The 27846-nt window shown below is 41.3% G+C and overlaps 1 protein-coding gene across 11 annotated transcripts in view; it reads right to left on the minus strand.

Annotated features, from left to right (window-relative positions):
• chd7 (chromodomain helicase DNA binding protein 7) overlaps nt 1-27846 on the minus strand; it is a 229796-nt gene that overhangs the window by 44938 nt on the left and 157012 nt on the right. For all 11 annotated transcript variants that reach the window (XM_055634007.1, XM_055634011.1, XM_055634012.1 and 8 more), the window contains 11 exons: nt 27333-27454; nt 26079-26322; nt 17645-17821; nt 17337-17480; nt 14964-15219; nt 10974-11184; nt 8181-8376; nt 7652-7819; nt 7356-7535; nt 7093-7203; nt 6805-7007 (listed from right to left, as the gene is read on the minus strand). In XM_055634007.1, coding sequence (XP_055489982.1) covers nt 6805-7007; nt 7093-7203; nt 7356-7535; nt 7652-7819; nt 8181-8376; nt 10974-11184; nt 14964-15219; nt 17337-17480; nt 17645-17821; nt 26079-26322; nt 27333-27454 — 2012 coding nt within the window. The remainder of the gene's footprint in view (nt 1-6804; nt 7008-7092; nt 7204-7355; nt 7536-7651; nt 7820-8180; nt 8377-10973; nt 11185-14963; nt 15220-17336; nt 17481-17644; nt 17822-26078; nt 26323-27332; nt 27455-27846) is intronic.

Consider the following 27846-nt stretch of genomic DNA (forward strand, 5'->3'; position numbering starts at 1 on the left):
CTACTCCTGCACCTAATTTCTATGTTTCTATGTTTCTATTTGTTAATGACCTCTGTCCGCAGAAGACTTCATTAACAGAAATACAGAGGCTATCCTGCAAGATAGAAACCACTGGTTAGCTGCAAAAATAGGATGGCCCCAGGTTAGTTTGCCAAGAAGTTCTTAAAAGAGCAACCACAGTTCTGGAAAAGATCTTGTGGACAGATGAGATGGAGATTAACTTATATCAGAGTGATGGCAAGAGCAAAGTATGGAGGAGAGAAGGAACTGCCCAAGATCCAAAGCATACCACCTCATCTGTGCAACACAGTGGTGGGGATGTTATAGCCTAGGCATGTATGGCTGCTGAAGGTACTGGCTCACTTATCTTCATTGTTGATACAACTGCTGATGGTAGAAGCATAATGAAATCTGAAGTGTATAGACACATCCTATCTGTTCAAGTTCAAACAAATGCCTCAAAACTCATTGGCCAGCAGTTCATTCTGCAGCAAGACAATGATTCCAAACATACTACTAAAGCAACAAAGGAGTTTTTCAAAGCTATAAATTGGTAAATTCTTGAGTAGCCAAGTCAATCACTCGATCTGAACCTAATTGAGCATGCCTTTTATATGCTGCAGAGAAAACTGGGCGACTAGCCCCCAAAACAACCATAAGCTCATGATGGCTGCAAATAGGCCTGGCAGAGCATCACCAGAGAAGACACCCAGCAACTGGTGATGTCCATGAATCGCAGATTCAAGCAGTCATTGCATGCAAAGGATATGCAGCAAAATTCTAAACATGACTACTTTCATTTACATGACATTGCTGTGTCACAAACATTATGGTGCCCTGAAATGGGGGGGGGGGGGGGGGGGGGGGACTATGTATAAACACTGTTGTAATTTCTACATGGTGAAACCAAAATGTATAAAAATGGCCTTTATTAAATTCTGACAATGTGCACTTTTAATCACGTGTGATTTTTTATATTACATATCTCAAATTGTGGAGTACAGAGGCAAATAAATAAATGATGGGTCTTTGTCCCAAAAATATGGAGGGCACTGTACAATCTTAAATTCCTCTTTTTCAGTCTTTGTATCAATATTTTCTATAACTTGTGTGCCGCTACTCAATTCAGTGTTAGACCTTATTGTTCTATGACGTCCAATGTAGATATAGCGCTCCCATGCAGCATTATCTGGCATATTCACTGCACTTACTAAGAACCACCAATGCAACAGCCAATTGTGTCTTCCACCCACATTAATCTTGCTCGTTGCTCTCTAAGGAAACAAACCTTTTATCTTCTCAATTGCCCCCCTGCCTTTCCTCCTAGATTTCTCATTGCCCATTCACTGCAAACTTTTCAAAAAGATCACACTTTTGAAACCCATTTTCCACAAGTCTTTCATTAACTGCAACATGAGACATTGTGAAGATCTCTACACCTCTATTGCTTCAGTCTTTGATAACATACTCCCAATCTGCTTCAAGTTTCAGTTCACGGTTAACCTTTAGTATACATCACCCTGGCTATACCTTTCATGGTCTTCTAAAGAACTGACACTGATTTCAAAATCTAGTTAATATTTCAATGACATTTTTGGGATTCTAAAACTGGCCTACTTCCTAGTATCACTTTTAAATAAATTAAACAGTAGAGCCACTGTCTTACAGCGCCAGAGACCCGGGTTTGATCCTGACTACGCGTCTGTACGGAGTTTGTACGTTCTTCCCGTGACCTGTGTGGGTTTTCTCTGAGATCTTCGGTTTCCTCCCACACTCCAAAGACGTACAGGTTTGGAGGTTAATTAGCTTGGTTATAAATGTAAAATTGTCCCTAGCACGTGTAGGGTAGTGTTAATATGCGGGGATCACTGGTCGGTACGGACTCGGTGGGTCAAAGGGCCCGTTTCTGTGTTGCATCACTAAACTAAATTTATTTCAAAATACATGCTGATATTGCCAAAGTTAGCTTTGACAAGTTTCTCAAAATGGTCCTCATTTACCACAGCTAGATCAAAGACAAACTTCTGAATTCCACCAAAACATTCTGCATCCTACCCCAGTCCAAAGTTTGCTTCCTCATTTGATAGTATCTGGATTAGATTCTTCATGATGTGAAAACTCTTCCCACTGGCAATTAAATTTCTCATCAACATTACCCACTTCCACCCCCACTGTTAAATAACTAAACCTCTGGAGACTTTGCGCCCCACCCAAGGTTTCCGTGCGGTTCCCAGAGGTTTTTGTCAGTCTCCCTACCTGCTTCCATACCTGCAACCTCCGGAAACCACCTGCAACCTCCGGGAACCGCACGGAAACCTTGGGTGGGGCGCAAAGTCTCCAGAGGTTTCCGTTCAGGTATCCTAAGTGGGACAGGGGCATTATATTTACATAGCGTCTTTCATCACCTCATGCTACTGGTGTCAGACATACAGCATAGAAACAGGGCTCCAGACCATTCTCCTTTGTCTTCATGTTTGTCCTTGTTTGTCAACACTACCAAGTTTTGATCACTCACAAACTAAATATTTATGGATTGCACTTGCTGCTTAAAGGGGCTGTCCCACTTGGGTGACCTAATCCGCAAGTCCAGAAGAGTGCCTTCGACCTTCATGCTCGAGGGCACTCGCCTGGAAAGCCTCGAGCTGGATCGACCGGCTGCGATGAAATCGCGAGCTGGATCGACCGATGCGATGAAGAGGAAGGTAAACGGCTACCACAGAGTACCGTAAGTCCTTTAGAGAGCGCGGGGGGGGGGGGAAGAAGAGGGGGAAGAGGAGAGAGAAGGAGGGAGAAGGAGGGAGAGAAGGAGGGAGAGAAGGGGGGGGAGAAGGAGGGAGAGGAGGGGAGGGAGAGAAGGAGGGGGAGAAGGAGTGGAGACACTTTTAAGAAGTTTAATAAAGTTTAGGGAGCATTTTACCTACCGGTAGGTCTTCCTAGGTCGTGAAATTCCAATGAGCCAATCAAAATGCCCGGTCAGCGAAGGAGATGGCCTACAGCTGCCCTCAAGTGCCTGTAAGTAAATAGCGACCCCACTCCACTGCACTACGAGTGAAAAAGACCCATGCCAACGAACCTTTACTTGCGGAAATGTTTTCAATATGCTGAAAAATTTTCCGCGACCTAGCTGAGGCCGCGAGTATGCGGGAACCTCCCTTGAGCATGAAGGAGAGTTCCAGCCACCTCATAGTCCTCCTAGGACCTCGTGTCGACCATGCTGCCAGTTTGAGTCCAGGGCAAACTCCTCTAAACTCGCAGCTTCGATTGCCCAAGTGGGACAGCCCCTTTAGTCACTAATACAGAATAAATAAACAATAGCTTTTTGTGAAAAAATGGAACTCCTACAAGAAAGAGGGGGTTCTGCTCAGCTGATCTTTGATCCCAAGACAACTGCTTGCCTCCCGACAATTTATTCTGTTGGACGACTCATGTTGTCAAGGGAGGAGGAACTCTAAACTTTCTTTGATTTCCCAGCCTTCGATGAACAAATTTGCCTGTTTGACTTGTGCAAGACTAACCTGGTACATGTCCAGTAAGCCTATCATTTCAACTGGATGGAATGTCACTGAATTGTAGTAGGTAATGTCATTTTAACTAAAGTTGATTTAAAATGTGTTCAACTGCTTATCAGTGTTTAAAGTTATGGTTTTAAAGAAAATTACTATTTTAAATAGTGTTATTTTTAACTGTTTGGGTTTTTAAGAAAACCTGATTATGACAGCCCTATCCCTATGACAGCCGATCAGCCCAACCCCATGGTTTAACTGATTCCTAAATTCAGGAAGTGCAGCCTGGCAGTTTCACATGGAAAGTGCATTGTTCAGATGGGACTTGGCTTGCTCATGGAAGATTGCACCCTTGATATCTAATCAAGGTATGACCAGGCTGTGAGATAAGGCTACCAGTAAGATCAGGCACATTACCAGTCAGTGGAAGACCAAGAAAATTGTCTATCTATTCCTTCACATTTTCCATATCATTCTCCAACTCCCTCATCTTACAAGCTTATTTAACCTCAATATCTTTACACTTCACTTTTCTGCTTAGCTTCGTAACATCAATGAACTTACAAACAATGGAATACTTCCAAACAATCAAGACAAGTTGTCGGTATTTGAGGGTCCAGTCTTAATTGTCGTGGAATCACACCAATAGCAATTTTGCTAACTTACATTTTTTTTCCTGAATAAAACCTATTCTTAAAAAGACACAAAGTGCTGGTGTAACTTAGCAGGTCAGGCAGCATCTCTGGAAAACACGGATGGATGACATTTCGGGTTGGAATCCTCCAGACCCAAGAATCTGAAGGATGAGGGGTACTGACCCAAAACCTCATGCTCTTCAGAGATACTGCCTGACCCTTTGAAGAAGTAAAAAGCAGGACACACAAAGGAGAGTCAGTAGATGTTGTTTACTTAGATTTTTAGAAAGCCTTTGATCAGGTGCCACACGTTTGGCTGCTTATGAAGATGAGATCCCACGGTATCAAGGAGCAGATACTAGCATGGATAGCAGGTTGGCTGGATGGCAGAAGACAAAGAGTTGCAATAAAGGGGGCTTTTGGTTGGCTGCCAGTGAATGGTGGAGTTCTGCAAGGGTCAGTGCTGGGGCCGCAACTCTTCACGTTGTATATTAATGATTTGGACAAGCGGATTGAAGATTTTGTGGCAAAGTTTGTGGATGATACAAAAATAGATGGGCAGGTTACGTCGAGAAAGCAGGGACTCTGCAGAATAATTTGGATAAGTTGTGAGTCTGGCAGAGAAGTGGCTGATGGATATAGTGTACAAAGTGTGGTCATGCATTTTGGTAGTAGGAATAAAGGCGTAGACTATTTTCGAAATGGGGTGCAAATCCAGAAATTGGAGTTGCAAAGAGACTTGGAAGTGCTGATGCAGGATTCCCAAAAAATTAATCTGCAAGTCGAATCGGTAGTAAAGAAATCAAACTCAATGCTGGCATTTATTTCAAGAGGGCTTGTATACAAAAATAGGGATGTAATGTTGAGGCCGCATTGGGAATATCGTGAGCAATTTTGGGGCACCATATCTGAAGAAGGATGTGCTTGCTCTGGAGTAGGTCCAGAGGAGGTTTACACAAATTATCCCAGGAACTAAATTTATTGTTCATATTCTATGTCGCTCTTCTAGGGAGATGCTAACTGCATTTCGTTGTCTCTGTACTGTACACTGCACAATGACAATAAAGTTTGAATCTGAATCTTTGAATCTGAATCTGAACGAGTAGGTTAACCTATGATAAGCGTTTGTCGGCACTGGGCCTGTACTCGCTGGAGTTTAGAAGAATGAGGAGGGACCTAATTGAAACATACAGAATGGTGAAAGGCTAGGATAGAGTGGATATGGAGAGGATGTTTCCACGGGCGGGAGAGTCTAGGACTAGTCATAGCCTCAGAATTAAAGGACGTTCTTTTAGGAAGATGAGGAGAATTTATTTAGTCAGAAACTGTGGAATTCTTTGCCACAGAAGCCTGTGAAGGCCAAGTCAGTGGATATTTTTAAGGCAGAGATTGATAGATTCTTGATTAGTACAGGTGTCAGAGGTTATGGGGAGAAGGCAAGAGAATGGGGTTATGAGGGAGAGATAGATCAGCCATGATTGAATGGTGGAGCAGACTTGATGGCCTAATTCTACTCCTATTCCTTATGAGCCGCTGAGTTGCTCCAGCACTCTGCGTCTTTTCTTTAAATCCAGCATTCGCAGTTCTGTTCTGTCCTTTAACCTATTCCCTATTAATGCCAATGCACAACCCATGAGGTCATTTCATTTAACCTTTTACTTTGCATCTTTGCAGACAACACATTCACTGACACCCCCTTAATCATCAGCTAAGGTGACGTTGAAACAGTCCTTAATACAAAGTAAAACAAAATATGACCTTCTGTAGGTATGCAATTAAAAAAGACCAAAGGTCAAACAAATTGGCGAGTGGAAGATTAAGGTAATAAATTATTCAGCATATTTTAAAGGAGCATTTCTGGCTACCTTAGGCGCAACAATGACATTTGCCAAAACAGATTGCTATGCCAAAGTTATTTTCTCTAATCCTGAAGACAATGGATCTACTCTTCTTAATTCTTAGTCCAATTCACACAGATGATTAGTTCACTATAGTTAATGACTAAAGGTGTCTAAATGGGAATAACAAACATGAGGAGGTAAGATCATAAGTGTGAGGAAGTAGGCACCAGAGAGGGGAAGGCAGTGAAAGAAATAGTCAATATAATTTAACAAAGCACCCCAAATGTTTCTACATGCAATTCAAAAGTTAGTGTGCATTAGGAATTAACAGTGGTGCAGGAGCGTTTCCCCAGATGATGATGAGGGGGTCAGCAGGGAAACAAAGGCTAGGACTGGGATTTCAGAAGGTGAGTTAATGCACGGGCAGAATTAGGCAATGCTATGAATTGGTGTTAGGTGGGCCTTGTGATTTAAAGTCCATGCCATTCAAAATCACAAAAGAATTAAAACAAGTTGCAGTTGCCAGGAGTATGTAGTTGGATAGATTTGTGGCAATTGGTTTTGATCTGAGTATTTAACTTAAGGAAATTTCTTTTAATTTAAGAGATTTTAAGTTAGGCTTGTAATCTAATGATTCTGAGACAATGAAGGCATGAAATGCGGAAGAGCAAATTAGATTATACTGTGCCATCTTGCAGTAAAGGAAATCAGTTTGTTTACTTCCTATTTAGATTGTTAAGAAATCTCTCCTTAAAAGAAATTCAAAGGTGGGAAATAACTGTCAGAGTTTCTTTCCAATTTTACATAATGCATTCTGCAACTCACCCATATACCAATAAGTTTTTCTCCACCCTGAAGCATTCAGTCCTTGGATAACCATGGGATCTGTCCTGTGGTCTACGGGGCTTCCCAGTCTTTTCTTCAGACTCACTTTCCAAATCGGAAAATTCCATGAGTTCATCTTCCTTGATAGCATTGTAGTGTCTTGTTTGTTTTCTTACTCTTGGTGTATCAATCACCAAAGTGTTCTACAACAGGAGAGAGCACATACGAGGAAAAATATATTTCACAGTTTTTTAAATTTAAATTTACAGGACACAACATGCTGCTTACCCGTCCATTTACTGCATCAATATCCAATTCAGCTTTCTTTGCCCATTTTTGCCAAAAGTTGGGATCATCAAGGGAAATATCGGTTCTATTTCCAGAAGCCACAAAGCTAGCCTGAATAGTTTCACAAAGAAAGAAACTCATGTTTAGGAGAAATCTACACAATTTACTTCACAATAATATTAACTTGATATTGTGATCTTTGTATTTTCTCAGTTGGTAAATATGTAACATAAACATATTTATTCTTGTTCAAATATATTCACCTTTGCAAAAGTAGAGCTTTTCCCTTCAGACTCTATAGTAATTGTATGAGTGCGTCTTAAAAGAATCTGGTCAATATCTTCCTCACAGAATTTGGACCCTTCATCCTCTTCATCCATCAGGGCACCATATGCTCCTTTCCTCAGAAGATCCTCAATTTCCTTTTTAGATAGCTGCTGCACCTATATATTTTGAATTTTACATATTGATTGCATCATTAAGTATATGTCATGTATGTGAACCAAATAGCTTGAGAAATTTAGTCTGAGGAAGCAACACATTATACAAAAATGCATACCCCATTGGCACTATTTTCTCTTCCACTCATCGATTGCAGAACAGCTTTGTCCAACCCAAGTTTAAGACTGGCTTTATCAAACATTTCTCTTTCATAAGAATTCCTTGTTATTAATCGATACACTTTCACTGCTTTGCTCTGTCCAATTCTGTGACAACGAGCTTGAGCCTGTTGGTGTAGAATAATAAAATAACAGCATCAACCTATGTTCAATGGATACACAAGAAGATGTTGATGCTGGAATCTTGAGCAAAACACAAACTGTTGGGGGAAACTCAGCGTGTCAGGCAGCATCTCTAAAGGGAATGGGCAGACAACATTTTGGCTTGGACTCCTGCTTTACACTGTTCTTGTCCTCAGTAGGGTCCCAAACCGAAAAGTTGTTTGTCCATTCCATCCACATGTACTGCCTGACCCACTGAGTTCCTCCTGGACTTTGTTTGTTTTGTTCAATCTATGTTCAGGTTACTGCATCTTGCTGAAATATAATTGATGAAAACACAGATGGAAATTTGCAAACAGTAGTCACCTGGAGATCATTTTGTGGATTCCAGTCAGAATCAAAGATGATGCAGGTGTCTGCGGCAGTAAGATTAATCCCCAAACCTCCAGCACGAGTGCACAGCAGGAAAACAAAACGATCCGAGTCAGGTTTTGAGAAACGATCGATTGCTGCCTGCCGAAGATTCCCCCTCACTCGACCATCAATGCGCTCATACAGGTGCCTGGAAAGTAATTTTTGTATTTACAATATTTTTACTTTCAGCCAATGAAATCCATCAAAATGCAAATTATGTTACTTGCCAGATTTTGTTAATATTTAGCAAGTAGGCAGCAGCAGTTCAAGGCAGCAGATCACCACCTCATCTCAGTGCAATTAGAAATGGGCAATGCATTGTTTTCTTACCAGCAGCACCCAGTGAATGATTTCAAAAATAATAAAAATAAAGTTCTTTCAAAAGGAAAAACTTTCTTCATGATCTGATTTTTACATTTGATGATAAAGATTTTTTGGCATACCCAAATTCAATTATCAAGCACCCTTAGTATCTTTGCTGGGTAGTTTACCCCCCAGCGGTATGAACATTGTCTTCTCTAACTTCAGATAGCCCTTGCTTTCTCTCTCCATCCCCTCCCCCTTCACAGTTCTCCCACGTCTTAAGTCTCTGACTACATTCTATCTTTGTCCCACCCCCTCCTCCGACATCAGTCTGAAGAAGGGTCTCGACCCAAAACGTCACCCATTCCTTCTCTCCAGAGATGCTGCCTGACCCTCTGAGTTACTTCAGCATTTTTTGTCTACCACCCTTAGTATAATCTCAATAGTGCACTTAAACTTTAAGACATTAGCTTTTCTTGCAATATAATTGAAAACTTAAAAATGATTAGGATGCAAATACACAGCCAACTAAATGATGATTATCAGTTAAGTTACATCAATTAATGGAAAGCACATAGAATGACAAATGTTGGAATTAATAACAAAAACAGAAATGCTGGAAGAAGTTATCCAGTCGAGCATCATCTGTGGAAAGAGGATATTTGTAAGAAGTCACTGCACCTAAACATTGACTGATCTCTCTTTCCACGGATGCAACTTAACTATGCATTTTTTCAACATTTATTTTTGTCTCTTAACAATAAAACCTGGTGAGTTGCACGCAATTTATAATCACCTTCCACAAAATTTACCCTGCTCTGTCTTCCGTTTCCTCAGCCTTTTAAATAGTATTTGTTCTGAGTAAATTGTGGTTTTTTTTAAAGACACTTTGCTCTGAGTCATATCCCCACTCCACCTTAAATTCACCGACTAAAACAACCGTCAACAATTTAAAAGTAAACTGGGAACAGGGGAAGCGAAAAATGCAACATTACATGCATCTAAAAATTAATTTGAGACTTTATTGTACTCTCATCTCATAATCAACTGAAAAATGCATCCCCCCCCCCCTGTTTAGGCACGGTGCTGCAGCCATAGAGTTGCTGCCTTACAGCGCCAGAGACCCTGGTTTGATCCTGACTACGGGTGCTGTATGTACGGAGCTTGTATGTTCTCTCCCCGTGACCCGCATGGATTTTCTCCGGTTTCCTCACACACTCCAAAGATGTACAGGTTTGTAGGTTAATTGGCTTGGCATAATTATAATTTGTCCCTAGTGTGTGTAGGATTGTGTTAATGTGTGGGGATCGTTTGTTGACATGGACTCGGTGGGCCAAAGGACCTGTTTCTCTAAACTAAATGTAAACCGGTTCCACGCTGCCAACATTGCTTGAACCAGCTACATAGCAGACATTCTTTAGCACAGCAAAGGGACAATGGTAAAATCACAAATGGGAACTTATTGGTGCAATTTTGTGCCAAGGTTAAAATATTAATTTTGTGACTTGAATAACGTTCAGCTCAGCAACCACATTTGTCCATTTTGCCTCATTTGGTTTAGAAAATCTTGATAGTTTATTGTAGATTTTGCCACATGCTGTTGGCGGCCAATCTTGTATTAAATTAGCATTCCTCTCTTAAACTACAAACCTAAGCTGTTCTGCAAGCTTTAAGCAGCCATCAGTCAATTTCATGCAGTTCTTAGTGGTTTCCTGTTTTGCAACCAAACAAGAAAAACAATTATTTTGCCCACAACATCAAAAAAACAATGTTAAGAGCATTGAAAATATGGAGTTGGGGCATATATTTAGAGAAACCTTTATTATCTGTTCACTCATTTTATGCTTAGTACACTGTATGAAAACAAAAAAGTCTCATGATGTATTTTAATAACAATTAAGTATGATTTATAGAACCTAAATTTAATCAATGGAAGTGTAGAGATTGGAAGTTAGGTAATGAATATTTGAAGGTTGTGCTTCTTTTTAGCAACATCAATCATACCGTAAAATATCAAAAGTTCCATTCTCCACTCAAATGCCTCGCTGTTAAATCATAAAACTGGTTGCCAGTCATGCAATGACATCTTTGTCTTCCTCAAGTAGCACTGGTGAAGGTGATGAGAGTCATAGAGCATGGAAATGGGCTCTTTGGCTCAACTTGCCCACACTGACCACGATACTCCATCTACATTAGTCCTACCTGCCTGTGCTTGGCCCATATCCTTCTAAACCTTTCCTACCTATGTGGCTGTCCAAGTGCCAGTTTTATTATTTTTGAATTTCCCCTCTTTAACAGCATAGATCTGACAGTTGGTTCTTCCATTCTAAATGCAAATCCACAATATCCTCTCCAAATTAACAGCTTATCAGAACATTTGTTTATTGGATGCACAATCAGGCATCAAATAATAACTTACACATTGAACACTGCTGGCCTCACCTTCGCTGAATGAGGTAGTCCTCAAGAATATCCAGGCAGCGCACCATCTGGGAAAATATAAGCACCTTGTGGCCACCAGCCTTCAGTTTTGGCAGCAGCTTGTCAATCAGCACTAGCTTACCAGCAGCTTGGATCATAGCTTGAAGCTGAAAATCTGGTATATCAGGATTGTGAGTTTCTTTAAACTCTTCCAAAATCTTCTCTTCAGCACCTACCCAAACCAAAAACAAAGAACAAAACTATGAAAAAGCCCAGAATCATACCAGAACAATTTTTGAGTTGTCAAAAGATTAAATACAAATTCTTGTGACACAGTACCACAGCGCACAATTAGCTCAAGTTTCCTTATTTATAAGCAGAAAATTGAACTACAAATTCTCAGTATAATTTAAAGATTTAAATATAGGGAAATTTTACACCTGGAAAATGGCTGGTGGATGCTTTGCTAACTAAGGAGAAATTATGAAGTAAAATGTTCACTCATAAAGGTACCAATGCAATTTTCCCGGTTAATTCAATTCAAGCTAACATAAAACAACCTAAAATTTAAGCAGTTTTTAGCACTATCAAATTATGTAACTGTTAATGGGGTTAATCAATAGCCTAAGCACAAGAAGATTCAAATAAATTGTAGGTAGTTAAAAATTCACAAAGAAAGTGGGTCAATAAGCAGTTACCATACTACTCACATTTTGGTTTAGCATCAAAACAGGACAAAATTGTGTTCACTTTTGAACCCATTAAAATCCATATTTTGTGTTTTATGGCTAAACTCCGACACACTGCAAATTGCTGGGAGACTTCAGTGAGTTCTGAAAGAACAGCTTTTGCCCTGAAGAAACTAAATCTAAAATTTCATGCTACTTATGTCAATTTTTCCTGGTGGTTTATTTGACTTCACTGTCAATTTCATTTCATACCACATAAATCAATACCGCTAATTCGAAATAATAGAATTTCAACAGGAAACTTGTTATGCTCGAGTTATTTTGACAGGTTTATGGGATATTTAGAAAAAATGACTAAAAATTCAATTGAAAAGATGAGTTTTGAGAAGGAATTGGAGTGGAAACGGACAGAGAAATTAAAGTGTTAGTCAGAGTGTCCTGCAGAACTTGCGAAAAATAACAGAAGATTCTGCCAACAGTGAAATAGGAGTTGAGTTAGAATTAAAAAATCAAAATGTCAACTTAAAGCTTTAAAGAACTCCTGTAACCTTTAAAAGTTGCTGTGCACATTTTAACTGATGCATTGAATGACATGTTGCACAAGGGGTTTGCCACAGCCTTCTGGGACTCCGCCCAACCTAATTCATTGACTGCACCCAGTAAAATTAGGATGGAAGTATTTTGCCAGAGTCTAGTCTCAACCCATTTCTAACAGCAACTCTGCTTTCACTCTTACCTCCCTTACCCGAAATTTGGGAAATTCTGGTTGTCTTTAGGGAAATTGAATTATTTCGGAAATTTTCCGCATTTGGCCTGCGAAGGGGTGTAACGGTAATACACACAGCACTGCCGGTTTGGCGCTCAAAGGTTTAAACAGATTGCTGTCAGTTTAAAGCTTGGGAATTTAAACAAACAGCTGAGGCAGCAGCACTATGGGTTCTAAATATAGCGCCACAAGCTGCAGCGCTATAGGCTTTAAACACAGCGCTATGGGTCACAGAATTTCGTTCGGGAAAATTCTCGTATAACAATGAGTCTTTGGAATTCTCCTTCTCAGTGGAAGTTGAGCCTTAGATTATTTTTCAGGCAGTGGTAGAATTCTGGAAAAGCCTAGTGGTGAAAAGTTACCAGTGTGGGATTGGTAACAGAGGGAGGAGAGAGGGAGGAGGGAGAGAAAGAGAGAGGGGGAGCGAGAGAGGGAATGAGGGAGGGAGGGGGACAAAGAAGGAAGGGGAGGCAGGGAAGGAGAGAAAGGGTGAGAGAGGGAGAGGGGGAGAGAGGGGAGAGACTGAGACACATGAGAGTAGGTTGAAAAAATGAAGACAACGAAAGCTGTTGGAGGCAATGAAAGCTGCCTTGTGTAACACTGTACAAGTAACAGAAGCAGGAAGATACGGTGTAGTTACATAGATCTGTTGTGCCTTGTTCTTCTTTGTGTTGTTAACGTGTGCCCATGAAAAAACCCAACAACAAATAGTGAGCAGGAAGCATTTTCGAAAATTTCAGGAAATACCATCAAATTCCAGGAAATTTGGGGTTCTATTTAAGGAAAAAAAAAAGGTGTGGAAGCATTGCTTTTGCAAATTAACCAAGGGTTAGGAAGGAAGGAGAAAATATTGTCATAGGTGCTCAAATTCCTTTGTATGTCAAAATACAACTTAGAAAAAAGTTCTGAAAGAAAGTAGGAGCTCTTGCATCATGACCATTCATTCATTGAGCACCCAAGAGAATATCCAGACATTCACCTTGGCTGTGTGCAAACTCTCTGCTGTAATCATCTTTATTAGACTTTAGAAATACAATGTGGAAACATCCCTTCGGCCCACCAAGTTTGTGCTGACCGCCAATCAACCCGTACACTAGCACTATCCTATTCACTAAGGACAATTTACAATTATATAGAAGCTAATTAACCTACAAACCTGGGAGGAAATCAGAGCATCCAGAGAAAACTCACACAGTCACAGTGAAAACGTACAAACTCTGAACAGACAACACCCAGTCAGGATTGAACCTGGGTCTACGGCACCAAGGCAACAACTTTACCGTTGCACCCATGTGCACTGCTGCCTGATTAATAATGGAATGCACCTCAAAGTTGGCTGTGAACTTCAAAATTCCTTAGTTCTGGAGTGTTTTGAAAAGTCCTGAGAATATAAATGCTGCTCAACAAATGCACCTCTTTCAACCTTAATGTTCACAATGCCAGTTGAGAAATAAGATATAACAAGAATACGCACGCACTATTTCTGAAAACCTTTTTATTGTGCTTTTCTCTGCTGCAAATTCTTATTCACAAACCCACAGGATCAGCCTGCAAACTAGGCAAGAGTTTAGCTCACACAAAGGTTGAATGCAGTTTCCTCTTAAATTAGCAAAATCATCTCTTGAATTAGCGGTTGATTTTATTGGAAAGATTACATTAGTATAAACCCATGTCGTAAAATGCTTTGCATTAAAGGAATACGCTCCAAGTAACAGAGACAACATTTTAATTTCAGAGATCATCGAGCAGACTTAAGGGACTGAGTTGTAGGGAGGTTGGGCAGGTTGGGAGGTTAGAACCTTATTCCTCATAGCATCGGAAACTGAAATGTGATCTAAGTATAAAATCATGAGTGGCATAGTTGGAATCAATGTACACAGCTTTAAGGCAAGAGAGGAAAGATTTTATAGGCACCGGAGGCACAACTATTTCACAAAGAGGGTGGTACGTAAATGAAACACGCTGTCAGAGGAAATGGTTGAGGCAAACACAATGACAACATTTAAAAGACATTTGGGTAGATTTGTGGATAAAAATGGTTTAGAGGTATACTGGACCAAGTGGGACCCGTTGGGCCCTGTTCCCCCAACGCAATATTCCACCACTCACTCATAGGCCCCAACTGCACAGGCGCGGCTGAGGGGTTCCCATGGTGAGGCCAGAGATCCCCGTTGTGACGCGAGTCACGGCAACCCTCCCCCAACTGTGCCTCACCATCCCTCTTCATACCCCTATCCTCCTCCATTCACCCTCATCCCCCAGCACTCCCTCCTCCTCTTCACCCTCCCTCTTCTTTTCCCTCTCCTCCTACACAGTAGTAGAACACATTTTCCATTGAGCCCAGTGAGTTTAATGGGAGTGAGAAGTTTCCAAGCATTCCAAGACACCACTGATTACTGTCATGCATCTCACTCACCCTCCACCTCTGGCTCATACTCCAGACTAGTACTAGAATTTCCAAATAATTGGAAGCTAGATTTATCCTATTTAATTTGTGAATTTGACTAGTTACCAGAATAAAGCTGCCTACAGAATGGACAATAAAAATGAACTTACCATTAATTAGGTATGGATGATTACAGCATTTTCTCAGTTCCATCATGGTATTCAGAAGGTTGGGCACATTGGTTTGACCAGCTCCTTTTGAGAGGAAGGCAAAGTTTCTCTCCAAAATAGCTCGGTAATATTTCTTTTGAATGTTTGTCAGTTCTACTTCAATGATCGTTTCTTCCTTTGGAGCCAGATTTTTCTCCACATCTTCCTTCAAGCGTCTTAACATCATTGGTTTCAGAATAGCCTGAAGTTTTTGTACCTGTAATAGTTATTTAGAAAAAGCAGAATACTACTTAATAGACACTGGTGAGAAACATGATGAGAAACAGGATGTTATTAAGCTGCAAGGGGTGCAGAAAAGATTCATCAGGATAAAGTAAGGAAGAAAGAAATCAAGAAGACGATTAGAAGGGCCAAGAAATGGCTTTGGCAAGGCGGATTAAAGAAAATCCCATATATTTTAATTCCTACATTTGAAAACACAAGGATAACTAGGGAGAAGGTAGGACTACTCAAGGAAGGAATTTATGCTTGGAGTCAGGAGATGTAGTCAAGGTACCAAACTAGTACGATGCATCTGGAAAAGGACATTGAGATCAATGTGGACAATATGAATATGCAAGGCTAGTTTGAGATTAAGAAGGTGGTGGCATTGGGGCTCTTAAAGAGCATTAAGGTGGATAAATCCACAGGGCATGAAGGATTCCATCCCAGATTATTGAGAACGACAAAAAATGATTTTTGGATCTTCTCTAGCCACAGACGAGGTCCTGGAGAACAGGAGAGTAGGTAATGTTGTTCCTTTGTTTAAGAATGGAAGCAAATTATAGCAAATCCAGTGAATTACAGGATAATGAGCCTCTCGTCAATGGTGGGGAAGCTATTGGAGAAGATTCTTAGGGATAGAATTGACTTAAGTCAAGAGTGTTTTATTGGTATTTCATTTTACTGAAGTAGAAGAATTCTTAGTATTCTTAGTAAATTCTTAGTAACATAGAAAATAGGTCCTGTAGGCCATTCGGCTGATCATCCAAATTCAGTACCCCGTTCTTGCGTTTTCCCCTTATCCCTTGATTCCGTTAGTCCCAAGACCTAAATCTAACTCTCTTAAAAGAGTTAAAAGAGAGAGTATTCTTTGAATACTCTTACTTGTATTTGGAAAAGAATGGGCTAATTAGGAATAGCCAGCATAACTTTGTACATGGTAGGTCCCGTCTTTCTGACTTAATTAGGTTTTTTGAGGATGTGACGAGGTTGTTCGATGAGGGTACGGCAGTGGATGATGACTACTTGGACTTTAGCAAGGCATTTGATAAAATCCTCCACGGGAGGCTAATCAAGAATATTAAGATGCACAAGATTAATAGTGATTTGGTTGTATGAAACAATAACTAGCTTACTGAAAGAAGACAGAGGGTTATGGGGTGAAAGGACTACATTAAGGCTGGTGGTCAGCGACTAGTAGAGTTCCGCAGAGATCTTTGCTGGGACCCCCTTTGTTTGAGATACATGCCAGTGACTTGGACATAAACGTAGGCGGGTTGGTTAGCAAGTTTGCAGATGACACCAAGACTGCTGGGGTTTGCCGATTGTGGGGAAGGCTGTCAAAGTATACAGCAAGATATAGATCAGCTACAGAAATGGGCAAAGAACTTGGAGATGGTATTTAATTCATGAAAGGTTGAGGTGTTGTATTTTGAAATGAAGTGTACAATTAATGGCAAGACCATTAACAGCACTGATTACGGAGGATTCTTAAAATCCATATCCATAACTCCCTGAAAGTGGTAACGCATACATAAAGTGGCATCATGTTCTGCAGACACTGTGGGGTGAAACATCTTTTTCTGTGCTGTACTTTTCTATGTTCTATATCACCAGAACTCTAGGATTTGAGTTATAAGGAGAGGCTAGATAAGTAGAAACATTTTTCTTTGGAGCATAGGAGGCCGAGAAATGACCCTGGAATATACAAAATCATTAAATGCATAGACGTTGAATGGTCAGTATTTTGCCCTCAGGGAGGAATCATCAAGAATTCCTTGAGAGGCAAATGATAGAAAAGATACCAGAGGAACAATTTCTTCACACAGAGAGCAATATGTACAAGGAACAATATGCCCCAGGAAGCTGTTGAGGCAAGTACTAATACACGGTTTGAAAGACATTAAGACAGGTACATGCATAGGAAAGGTTTAGGGGGATATGGGCCAAATGCAGGCAAATGGTACCAGCTCAGTTCTAAAACCTGGTCAGCATTGACATGTTGGGCAAAAGGGTCTATTTCTGAGCTTTGCAACAGTGAATATATTATAATTGACCTTCCTAGAGGTCAATTCTGAAAGTTCACTTTATAGCTCTGGAAGAATCGTATACCTGCTCCTCAGTTTTCAGATCACCAAATTCTTGCAGGAAGGTGAACTCTGATGGGAATCGAGTGGGCTCCAAAAAATTCAGCAAACTGAAAAGTTCTTCTACAGTGTTCTGTAATGGTGTCCCTGTTAGCAGTACCTTGTGTTCCTGCAGCAAAAGAAAAACCATTAGAAAAAAGATCTGTTAAATAACTGGAAATCCAAACCATACGGTGGTTATAAATGTTATGTCTAATGAACATCAAACATCATAAACTGGATATCATAATTCATTAACAGCACACAATTCATTATTACAAAATACATACTGACCAGATCCATTAACTTTAGCCCTTCCAAAAGTTTGCAGTTTCTGTTCTTTAATCTGTGGGCTTCGTCAATTATCACACAACGCCATTTAATATTGCGCAGTTCTGGACAATCCGTTAAAATCATTTCAAATGTTGTGATGATGGCATGGAACTTGTATGCTCCCTGAATTATACGGCCCTTAAGACAGGAAATCTTCAATTAATTTATTTTCCTAATTGAACACTAATATAAAACTGCTTAAAGTTATTAACAATACATTTTGAGCAAATGAACACACAATTAGGTCATTATTCATCCATAATTCATTAAAGACATTGGGGGCAAAACAGAGCTTACGTTCCTTGCTATTCTATTAAGTGTGTCAACCATCCCAAATTGCTGCATGCACAATTATCCACCATGAATGCTTTAAGGCCAGATATAAATAAAAAGCCCAATCATGCAGAAATTAGTTAAATATTTTCTGGTGATGCTTATGCAAAAAGTAATCGCAGCAGCAACTGAAATGTTCTTCAACACATGATAACAATATTGTAAATGCTATTTTATTCCACTTATTAACTATCAGTTATTGCCAGTCCTGTATACAATATCACCAATGACAAGGTGTTGGGGGTGGGGGGGTGTAAAGTCTGTGTACGCTATTTATGGTAAGCATTAACTATAAATATGAATATAATAATTCATTTGAAATGGCTGAATGTACATATTTTCCTCACTAATTCTTGATAACCTCGCTTCAACCAAGGGTATTAATTGACTCAAATCCTGTCGCTGAGGCACGACCGGCATCAGGCAGAGCCATAGTGGTGAGTGACTGCATTGTCAGAGCTGCGGACAGGAGATTCTGTGGCGACAGGTGAGACTCGAGGAAGGTGTGTTGCCTCCCAGGTGCCAAAGTCCAAGATGTCTCAGACTGACTTAAGAATATCCTCGTGAGGGAAGGTGAACAGCCGGAAATAGTTGTGCATGTAGGCACAAATGACGTGGGTAAGAAGAGGAAAGAGGTTCAGCAACGCGAGTATAAAGAACTAGGTGAACTTCTAGGAGAATAAGGAGAACTTCTAGGGTGGTTATCTCTAGGCTGTTTAAAGTATCTTGTGTTAGTGAGGGTAGGAACACGGAGATAGGGGATCAGAATGTGTGGCTGAGGAGTTGGTGCAGGGAGCAGAGATTTCTAGATCACCGGGATCTCTTCTGGGGCAGGGATGACCTGTAAAAAAGGGACGGGTTGCACATTAATTGGAAGGGGACAGACATTCTGGCAGGCAGATTTGCTAGTGCTACAAGGGTGGGTTTAAACTAAACAGTGGAGGTGGGGGGGTGGAGTCAACAACATTATGGAGGGCACTGTATTTAGCTTTCTTATGGGACAATTAAAGACTTCCTAAGGGGTAATATTTTTCAGATTAATCTATCTTGGGAAGTTGGTACCAACAGAGAAAATGACAGTAAAAAAACTCACAAATTCACCAATGTAAGCAGGAAGATATGTCAGATGAAATCCAATACTTCAGTGTTAAAAGGCTCATTTTTATAGAGGGAAGGATTTGAGGGAACCAGGCACGGAAATTGCTATAAAAACTAAAACCATGGGGGGGGGGGGAAACCGGGGGGGGGGGGGGGGGGACATAATATCTTTGTGGCCGCGCGCATGGCTTCAGCCGTGGGCCTGTGGAGAGCGTCTGTCAAAAGAAACTTAAGCGAGAGAGGCGGCGGAGCGAGCACACGGCGATGGTGCTCCGTCTGGTCAGCAGCAAGAGTGAGACGAGCATCTCTCTCTCTCTCCCACACAAAAATGTGGCGGCATTATTGAGCGTATGATCAACCTGTGTCAATAAATCCCGGACAATGGTAACATATAGTTGTGAATGTTCCTCATTAAATTACTACAGTACTGATATTCCATATTAAGAGCATTGATTAGCCGTTAAAATGAATTCTCTAATAACGGTAGCAGTCACAATCGAACACTGCGGTTTTAATGTTTCACGTGTTCACAATATAATGAATCCATCATTATGGATGAAAACAAATAATAACTTTGGGAATTAAAACACATTTGATTGCATTCCATTATCAAACATAGTCAATGTTCGCTCTGAAGACATTTCCAGGACAATAGGGTCAGGGAGGGGTGTGTGTGTGTGTGTATCAGTGCGGGGTGGATAGATGGCGGAGGGGGGTTAGAAGGCAGTCGGTGCAGAATGGCAGGTGAATTAGTACGTGTTGGTTAGAGTAGGTAAAATTGTGAGGGGAGAGAACGGGGATGTCAGTGATGTTGAATGGGGGAGTTCAGTACAGGATGGATGGGGTAGACAAAAGTGTTGGAGAAACTCAGCGGGTGATGCAGCATCTATGGAGCGAAGGAAATAGGCAACAATTCGGGTCGAGACCCTTCTTCAGACTGTTCCCCCCATTCTTCTTGAATGGGAGGATCAGTACAGGAAGGATGGGGGGGGGGGGGGGGTCGGAGGGTCTGTGCAGGATGAATGGGGATTTACTACAGGATGAATGAGGGGAGGTGCAGGGTAAATGGAGGGTGGGTCAGTACGGGATGAATGCGTGGATTAGTACAGGATGGATGGGGATCAGTACAGGATGGATGGAGGAGAAGTGCAGGATGGATGGGAAAGGGGTAAGTACAGGGTGAATTGGGGAACCAGTGCAGGAGGATGGATGGGGGGGTGGCAGGAGAATCAATGCGAGATGGATAGGGTGATCAGTGCAGGATGAGTAGATTGGGGGGGGGGGGGGGGGGGGGGGGGGGCACAGGGGATGCCAGTGAGGGACTGCTGAATAGAGGCGGGGGAAAGCGGATCAGTGCTGGAGGTAGAGGAGGGGTCCCAGGATAAGGGCAGTGGAGGGGCGTACAAGAGAGAAAGAGAGAGGAGGGCGAGGTGGGGAGGAAGGAAGGTCAGCACTCCTCGGACAACATCGCCCCGCTGCCTTGGCCGTTGGGAACTCCTCGCCACCGCCTCCCCCCCTCCGCCAGCCAACAGCAAGGTGGGGGGGCCGAGCGATGCAGCTCAAAGATCTTATAGCTATAGGATCTATGGTGCAGCTGATTCAGAAGTGTCAGAGCAAATGACGGGTCCCGCACAGCGGCCGTGACAGCGGCTCCATCTCCTCCTCCCTCCCTGATAGCGGCCACTGCTTGCAAACCCACTAACGGCGATAACCGCTTTCAAAACAAACCCTCCCGCACGCCGAGGCCTCCCCCTCCCTCGGCGTGCGGGGGGGTTTGTTTTTTGTGTCTATCTTCGGTACAAACCAGTATCTGGTTGCCAAGCCAGGCAAAATGACTCGGTGTTTAGGTTGCCCGGCGGCGCTTTGAGTGGTCAATTGCACCCGGGCAACCGTTAATTTCGAGCCCTGAAGCGGCGCGTTGGGCTGGAGGAGAGAGCGAGATGCATGTGAGGCTTCGGCCGTGGGCAGGAATCGGGAGGGGGGGGGGATTGTTCCCCACCTCTCAAAGCACGGGGGCGGGACGTGTCCCCCCTCTACCCCCCAGGATTTCCGGCCCTGGAGGGAACATAAACTGATCTTCCACAAGAAACTAAGAATTGGAATGCAACGAATGAAAGGGATACATAAAGAAAAAAAACACGAGAGATAGAACAAGGGAATACCTGTATAGCTCAAGTCTGTAGTCTTATGTCCCGGATAGAACAATGAAATTCTTAATTTTAAAGACAAAGACAAACAGAGTATCCTTCTAAACTACATTCAGTCTATTAACATTTTCAATAAATGTTTTCTACACATTGTTCATTCTAGTTATATACAGTGACCTCCATAACATTTGGGACAAAGACCCATCAGTTATTTATTTGCCTCAGTACTCCACAATTTGAGATTTGTAATAGAAAAAAATCTCATGTGGTTAAAGTGCACATTGTAAGATTTTAATAAAGGCCATTTTTATAGAGTTTGGTTTCACCATGTAGAAATGACAGCAGTGTTTCTACATAGTCCCCCCATTTCAGGGCACCATAATGTTTGGGACACAGCATTGTCATGTGAATGAAAGTAGTCATGTTTAGTATTTTGTTGCATGTCCTTTGCATGCAATGATTGCTTGAAGTCTGCGATTCATGGACATCACCAGTTCTCTGGTGATGCTCTGCCAGGCCTGTATTGCAGCCATCTTTAGCTTATGCTTGTTTTGGGGGCTAGTCCCCTTCAGTTTTCTCTTCAGCATATAAAAGGCATGCTCAATTGGGTTCAGATCAGGTGATTGACTTGGCCACTCAAGAATTGACCAATTTTTCAGCTTTGAAAAACTCCTTTGTTGCTTTAGAAGTATGTTTGGGGTCATTGTCTTGCTGTAGAATGAACTGCCGGCCAATGAGTTTTGAGGCATTTGTTTGAACTTGAGCAGATAGGATGTGTCCATATACTTCAGAATTCATTATGCTACTACCATCATCAATGAAGATAAGTGGGCCAGTACTTTCAGCAGCTATACATGCCTAGGCTATAACACCCCCACCACCGTGTTTCACAGATCTGGTGGTATGCTTTGGATCTTGGGCAGTTCCTTCTCCCCTCCATACTTTGTTCTTGCCATCAATCTGATATAAGTTAATTTTCATCTCATCTTTCCACAAGACCTTTTTCCAGAACTGTGGTTGATCTTTTATGTACTTCTTGGCAAACTGTAGCCTGGCCATCCTATTTTTGCGGCTTGCGATTAGTAAGCTCACCAGTGCTCTGTTTCTTCTTAAGGATGTTCCAAACAGTTGATTTTGGTAAGCCTAAAGTTAGGCTGATGTGTCGAATAGTTTTACTCTTGTTTCTCAGTCTTATAATGGTTTATTTGACGTTCATCGGTCCTCATGTTGATAAACAGCAATAAAAGTTTCCAACGGTGATGGATAGCCTGGAGGAAAGACTCGGTGCTGAGAGCTCTCTTATACCTGCATTAGAGGCAATTAAACACACCTGAGCAATTACAAACACCTGTGAAGCCACGTGTCCCAAACATTATGTTGCCCTGAAATGGGGGGATTATGTATAAACACAGCTGTAATTTGTACATGGTGAAAGCAAAATGTATAAAAAAAACCCTTAAATAAAATCTGACAATGTGCACTTTAACCACATGTGATTTTTTTTCTATTACAAATCTCAAATTGTGGAGTAGAGAGGCAAATAAAGAAATTATAGGTCTTTGTCCCAAACATTATGGAGGGTATTGTGACTATGGGGATGCTATAGACATCCAACTTTGCATCTCCAATTCACCTGTATTGCAGAAAGATTTGTAATGGGCCTGTCCCACTGAGGCGATTTTTCAGCAGACTGCCGGTGACTATCAAGTTGCCGGCAGTCGCCTGAAAAAATGGGAACTGGAACAGCGACTGTCAGAGTGGAGCACAGCACACACGCGCGCGCGCACACACACACACACACACATCACAAAGGCAGGGGCCAGGGCAAGCAGGGGAGCTCTGTCTGAGATTCACACGGTGCAAAGCCAAGGTGATACAGACACACCGCGATGAACAGGAAGGTTGGCGCAGTAATTAAGGCGGCTAGCACAGTGTACGGTAAGTCCTTTCAAAGAGAGGGGGAGATGGGAGGAGAAGGGGGGGGGGATAAGGAGTGGAGAAAGAGTGGAGACAACTTTTATGAAGCCAGACAACTTTTAATAAGCCAGAGATACACAGCTGTGAAGTTCGGTGGATATTTAACATTACCGGTCGGCTATCCTTGGTTCTGAAAACTTCTGCTTACGTTTTTTTCCCCCACTGAGCCAATGAAAATGCCCGGTCAGCAAAGGCGATTAACTAAAACCACCTACGGCTACCTCGACTACCTACAACTACATGGCGACCCCACTACAAGTGCACATATGACTACAGGATTATCGATTATCTCCATGGCGACTAATTTTTGGTCGCAGAAATATTTTCAACATGTGCGGTGACCATAGTGAGGCCACGACTAATTCCCAGAATGCGGGAACTTCTCGCGACCATGAAGGAGACTCACCAGAGACCACCAGCGAACATGTGCCAACCATGTGGCGAGCGCAGAGTCTCCTGCACTCGTCTAAAAAGTCGCCTAAGTGGGACAGGCCCTTAACTTTTGATTAGCTGCCATAAAATACAGAAAATGCTGGAAACACTCAGCAAGTCGGATAGCAATTTGTGAAAGAGAAATAATTAACTCTTCCAACATTTTCTGCTTCATTTCAGATATCAGGTATCTTTAGTTTCTATTATTTTCATTTACAAATTGCCAAATACATGGCTGTAAGAAATATAAGAATTAAATCAAATAAACAGATGTTCACTGTCCCAATTATTGAGTGTCCTCTAGCAGAAAATTAGGAAGGAATAAGCCATTCAATTAGATCACAGCTATTCTGCATCCCCTTGCATGTGTTCTTCATAGGTGTCCTTGAGACTCTTGAAAGGCGCCCATAAATAAAATTTATTATTATTATTATTCATTGAGACAATTGCATTGCAGAATGTAAGACAGAAGGACAAAAAAAAATTTATAATCTTGAAAGCTCCAACCTTCCAAGGTTTCTGCGAGCTTTTGGGGAGAGGCGTTATATTTCAATTGAGTGAAGTGCTCCCTTCTTGCATTGGCCATTTCAGGCATGATAGTCACTTCCAGAAAAAAAAGTAGGAAGTATTAGCCGGGGGGGTCCAGGAGGCTGGCTAAGCCCCTGGCGAGGTCCAGGGGTAACGCCCAGGTGGGGGTTCAGGGGGCAACGCATTTTAAATAAATTGAAAGTGATTACAAAGCTTTCTGCGAGTAATTTACATAACAGAAGCTATGAATTTTTCTAACACATAACCAGTAAAATAACCCTCAAAAGATATATATATATATATCATGAAATAGACAATAGACAAGAGGTGCCGTAGCCCATTCGTCCCTTCGAGCCAGCACTGCCATTCACTGTGATTATGGCTGATCATCCACAATCAGTACCCCGTTTCTGCCTTCTCATCATATCCCTTGACTCCGCTATCTTTAAGAGCCCTGTCTAATTCACTCTTGAAAGCATCCAGAGAATTGGCCTCCACTGCTAACCGAGGCAGATAATTCCACAGATTCACAACTCTCCGAGTGAAAAAAAAAGTCCTCATCTCAGTTCTAAATGGTCTACCCCTTATTCTTAAACTGTGGCCCTGGTTCTGGACACCCCCAACATCAGGAACATGTTTCCTGCCTCTAGCGTATCCAATCTCTTAATAATCTTACGTTTCAATAAATGACTTCATACACCTAAAAAAACCTTTACAAAGAATGTTACCTGAAATGTCTCTTTGCCTAGCACTGAGATGAGGAAAAACCTTTTCACCTAGAGAGTTGTGAACTTGTGGAATTCTCTACCACAGAAGGCAGTGGTTTCATCTCCTTCAGCGGCACTTCTCCTCACCTCACCTTCGCTCACTTCCCCTCACCTACACCTTGACTAAACCCCTCACCTCGACAATACCTCACTACCAAACTTCTCCTCACTACCAAACTTCTCCTCACACCTAAACCTCCTCGACTAAATCGTACCTCACTAAATCTCGCCCCTCACTAAACTTCACCTCACACCTTAACCCCACCTCACCTCAATTTACTAAACCTCCCACCTCACGACTAAACTACGCCTCACTACTAATTTGCGCCTCCACTAATCACCGCTTCACACACGCTCTCGCTATTTATAGCCCCCACCCCCAGCCGTTGGCGGCGCCTCACGCGAGCGGAACGGCTCCATTCAGAGGGCGGGACCGAGCGCAGAGAGCGGCGCAGGCGCACTGCCCGAGAGGCGGTGGTTGTGGAGGGGGGCACTCGCACTGCTTTTCAAAATGCCTTTGCGGAAGTTTAACGAATACTATGTAATTTATGCATTCCATTTGGCAGATGGACCTTAAGTTTCACAACTATAAATACATTCACAAATCCACGGATGTGGAATAAAGACAAAAGTAAATTTGAAGACTTGCAAGATTATAAGCAAAATATGCCTTCTCAATTAATGCCTGCTTTAGTAAAATACTTGTAACATGCAAGAACAAATTAATGTTCCAAGTAAAAATAGTTTTGGATAAAATAATATCGCTTGACCTACAAGTAACCTCTGCAGAAAATATTTATAAAACTATGAACAGCGGAGATTAAAAGCAAATGCAAGATAAATCATTAAATATTGAAAGTTGTAAATTAAGTCATGACTCTTGGGGAAAGGACACAACCATAAACTTCAGGACTAATATCAGGAATCACAAAACAAAAAATTAAACATACTGACAAGGGTAATTGAAGCCAGGAAAATTCAGCAGTAACATTTCTTTTTTGTTAACACCAGTTTGTCTGGAACTGGCAAGTGAGGTACAATTATAATTTAAGTTTACTAATACATAAAATCAATTTAACAGAAATTAGAATAACATGTAACTGTCTTCCTTACCTCAGCATTCCGGAAATACATCTCATATGCCTGAATCATTTGGCGGCTAGCCTGGCTGCCATGGTACACTGCCACATTCATTGCTGTCCAATTGCGGAACTCTCTCTCCCAATTGGTGATTGTGGAAAGAGGTGCAATAATCAGGGAGGGGCCATGAATTCCCTTCAAATACATATCATATAGAAATGTAATAGACTGGATAGTCTTGCCTAACCCCATCTCATCTGCCAAAATGCAGTTTTGGCTGAAAAAAAGAAATGATTATGTAGATATAAAAATAATCTTATAGCATCTACCTCACACAAGATAGAAGCAATGCGATGCAATACTAATATCCAATTTCCCAACATTTATTTTCATTTTTCTAGTCAGAAGCTAAACTTTATATTATCAAAGGCATTATATTTACTATATTTAAACTAAACTTTCAGTGTTGGCATATTGTGTACCAAGATACAGTGGAAGAACTGTGTGCTACCCAGCCAAATCATTCTCTATAAGTGCAATCCTTACACAAGGCCAACAGGTAGTGCAAAGATAAAAATACCAGAGTGCAGAATAGGGTGTTATTGCATGACCATTACAGAGAAAGTCCAGAATTAAAAGTGCAAGGCCTGCGAGGAATTTTAAAGGGTACAAAACTCTGTTCATACCCATGCCTTTCCAACATGTAGTTCACCATTCTATTTTCATAAATGTGGATTTCCACTTCTGATTGCACTTGCATATTTGGTAAAACAAGAGTTTCATTCCAATTCAATTGAAACAAAAAGGGAGGGGGTAGGAGGGGGTTTAACCATGTATGACTGAAAGCTTTTAACTACCAAGTCTTTTGAATATTAGTCTTTCTTGGAAAGATAATATTATATTCTGGGTTAAAGGTCCCATCTCTCACGCCACATTTTGAGTCCTGGGACTTTTTTCTAAAGTTAATTGAATGCTTTATAAATGCGTCTAACCTTCTGCCTTGATACTGGAGTCAACATGTCTGTCAGCTTTTTGCATTTAAACTACAAAATAAGAGCCTAATCCAGACAGCAGTCATAAAAATTAGTTTTTCATGATACAACAAATCTACTGCTGTGCAAGAGAAATGGGCACAGTTGTGAAATCTGAACTAAAACTTGCACCAAGAAAATAATTTTACACATTTCCATGAAATAGCCGAAAGGCCTGTTTCCGCGATGTATCTCTAATTTCTAAACTAAAACCTCGATATCTTACTTAAACCATTTGGAAATAAGAATATCCCACCTGTTGTACCAATTGAAGAGTAGCCAGTTTACGCCCTCCAGTTGATATTCCCTGAGTTGATTGCCATTTTTATAGTCTCTAGAATGCTCCAACTTGGTCCAAAATTCTGGAAGTGGCCGTTCCTTTCAGATATAAATCAATATTAACAAAGTTATATTTATCCAGGAATTCAATTATTTTTTAATCAAACTGGGAAGATATTAAATATTACCAAGCTCAGCTCTTTTTCATCAGTACATACAACTCTCTAATCATCTTCTCAACATATTTCTTAATTTTCAAAATATAGATCCATTGCCTCTGGTTCTCTCTGGCTTCCTAATAACTTTTTCAAAATTAGTAAAACCCTCATAATATCTCTGCAATTTAAGATTTACTTTCCGTTTTCTTTCTGCAACTGCCACAAAAGAGAACAACTGGTTAGTATTATGTCACGTCAATTCCTTTTTGCTGTCATGGGATAGGAATTTTACAGGCAAGTGATTTATTTTCAAAACTCATTCTGTTATTTGGA

The sequence above is a fragment of the Leucoraja erinacea genome, chromosome 4, assembly GCF_028641065.1.
Source record: "Leucoraja erinacea ecotype New England chromosome 4, Leri_hhj_1, whole genome shotgun sequence".
NCBI classification, from domain to species: Eukaryota; Metazoa; Chordata; class Chondrichthyes; order Rajiformes; family Rajidae; genus Leucoraja; species Leucoraja erinaceus.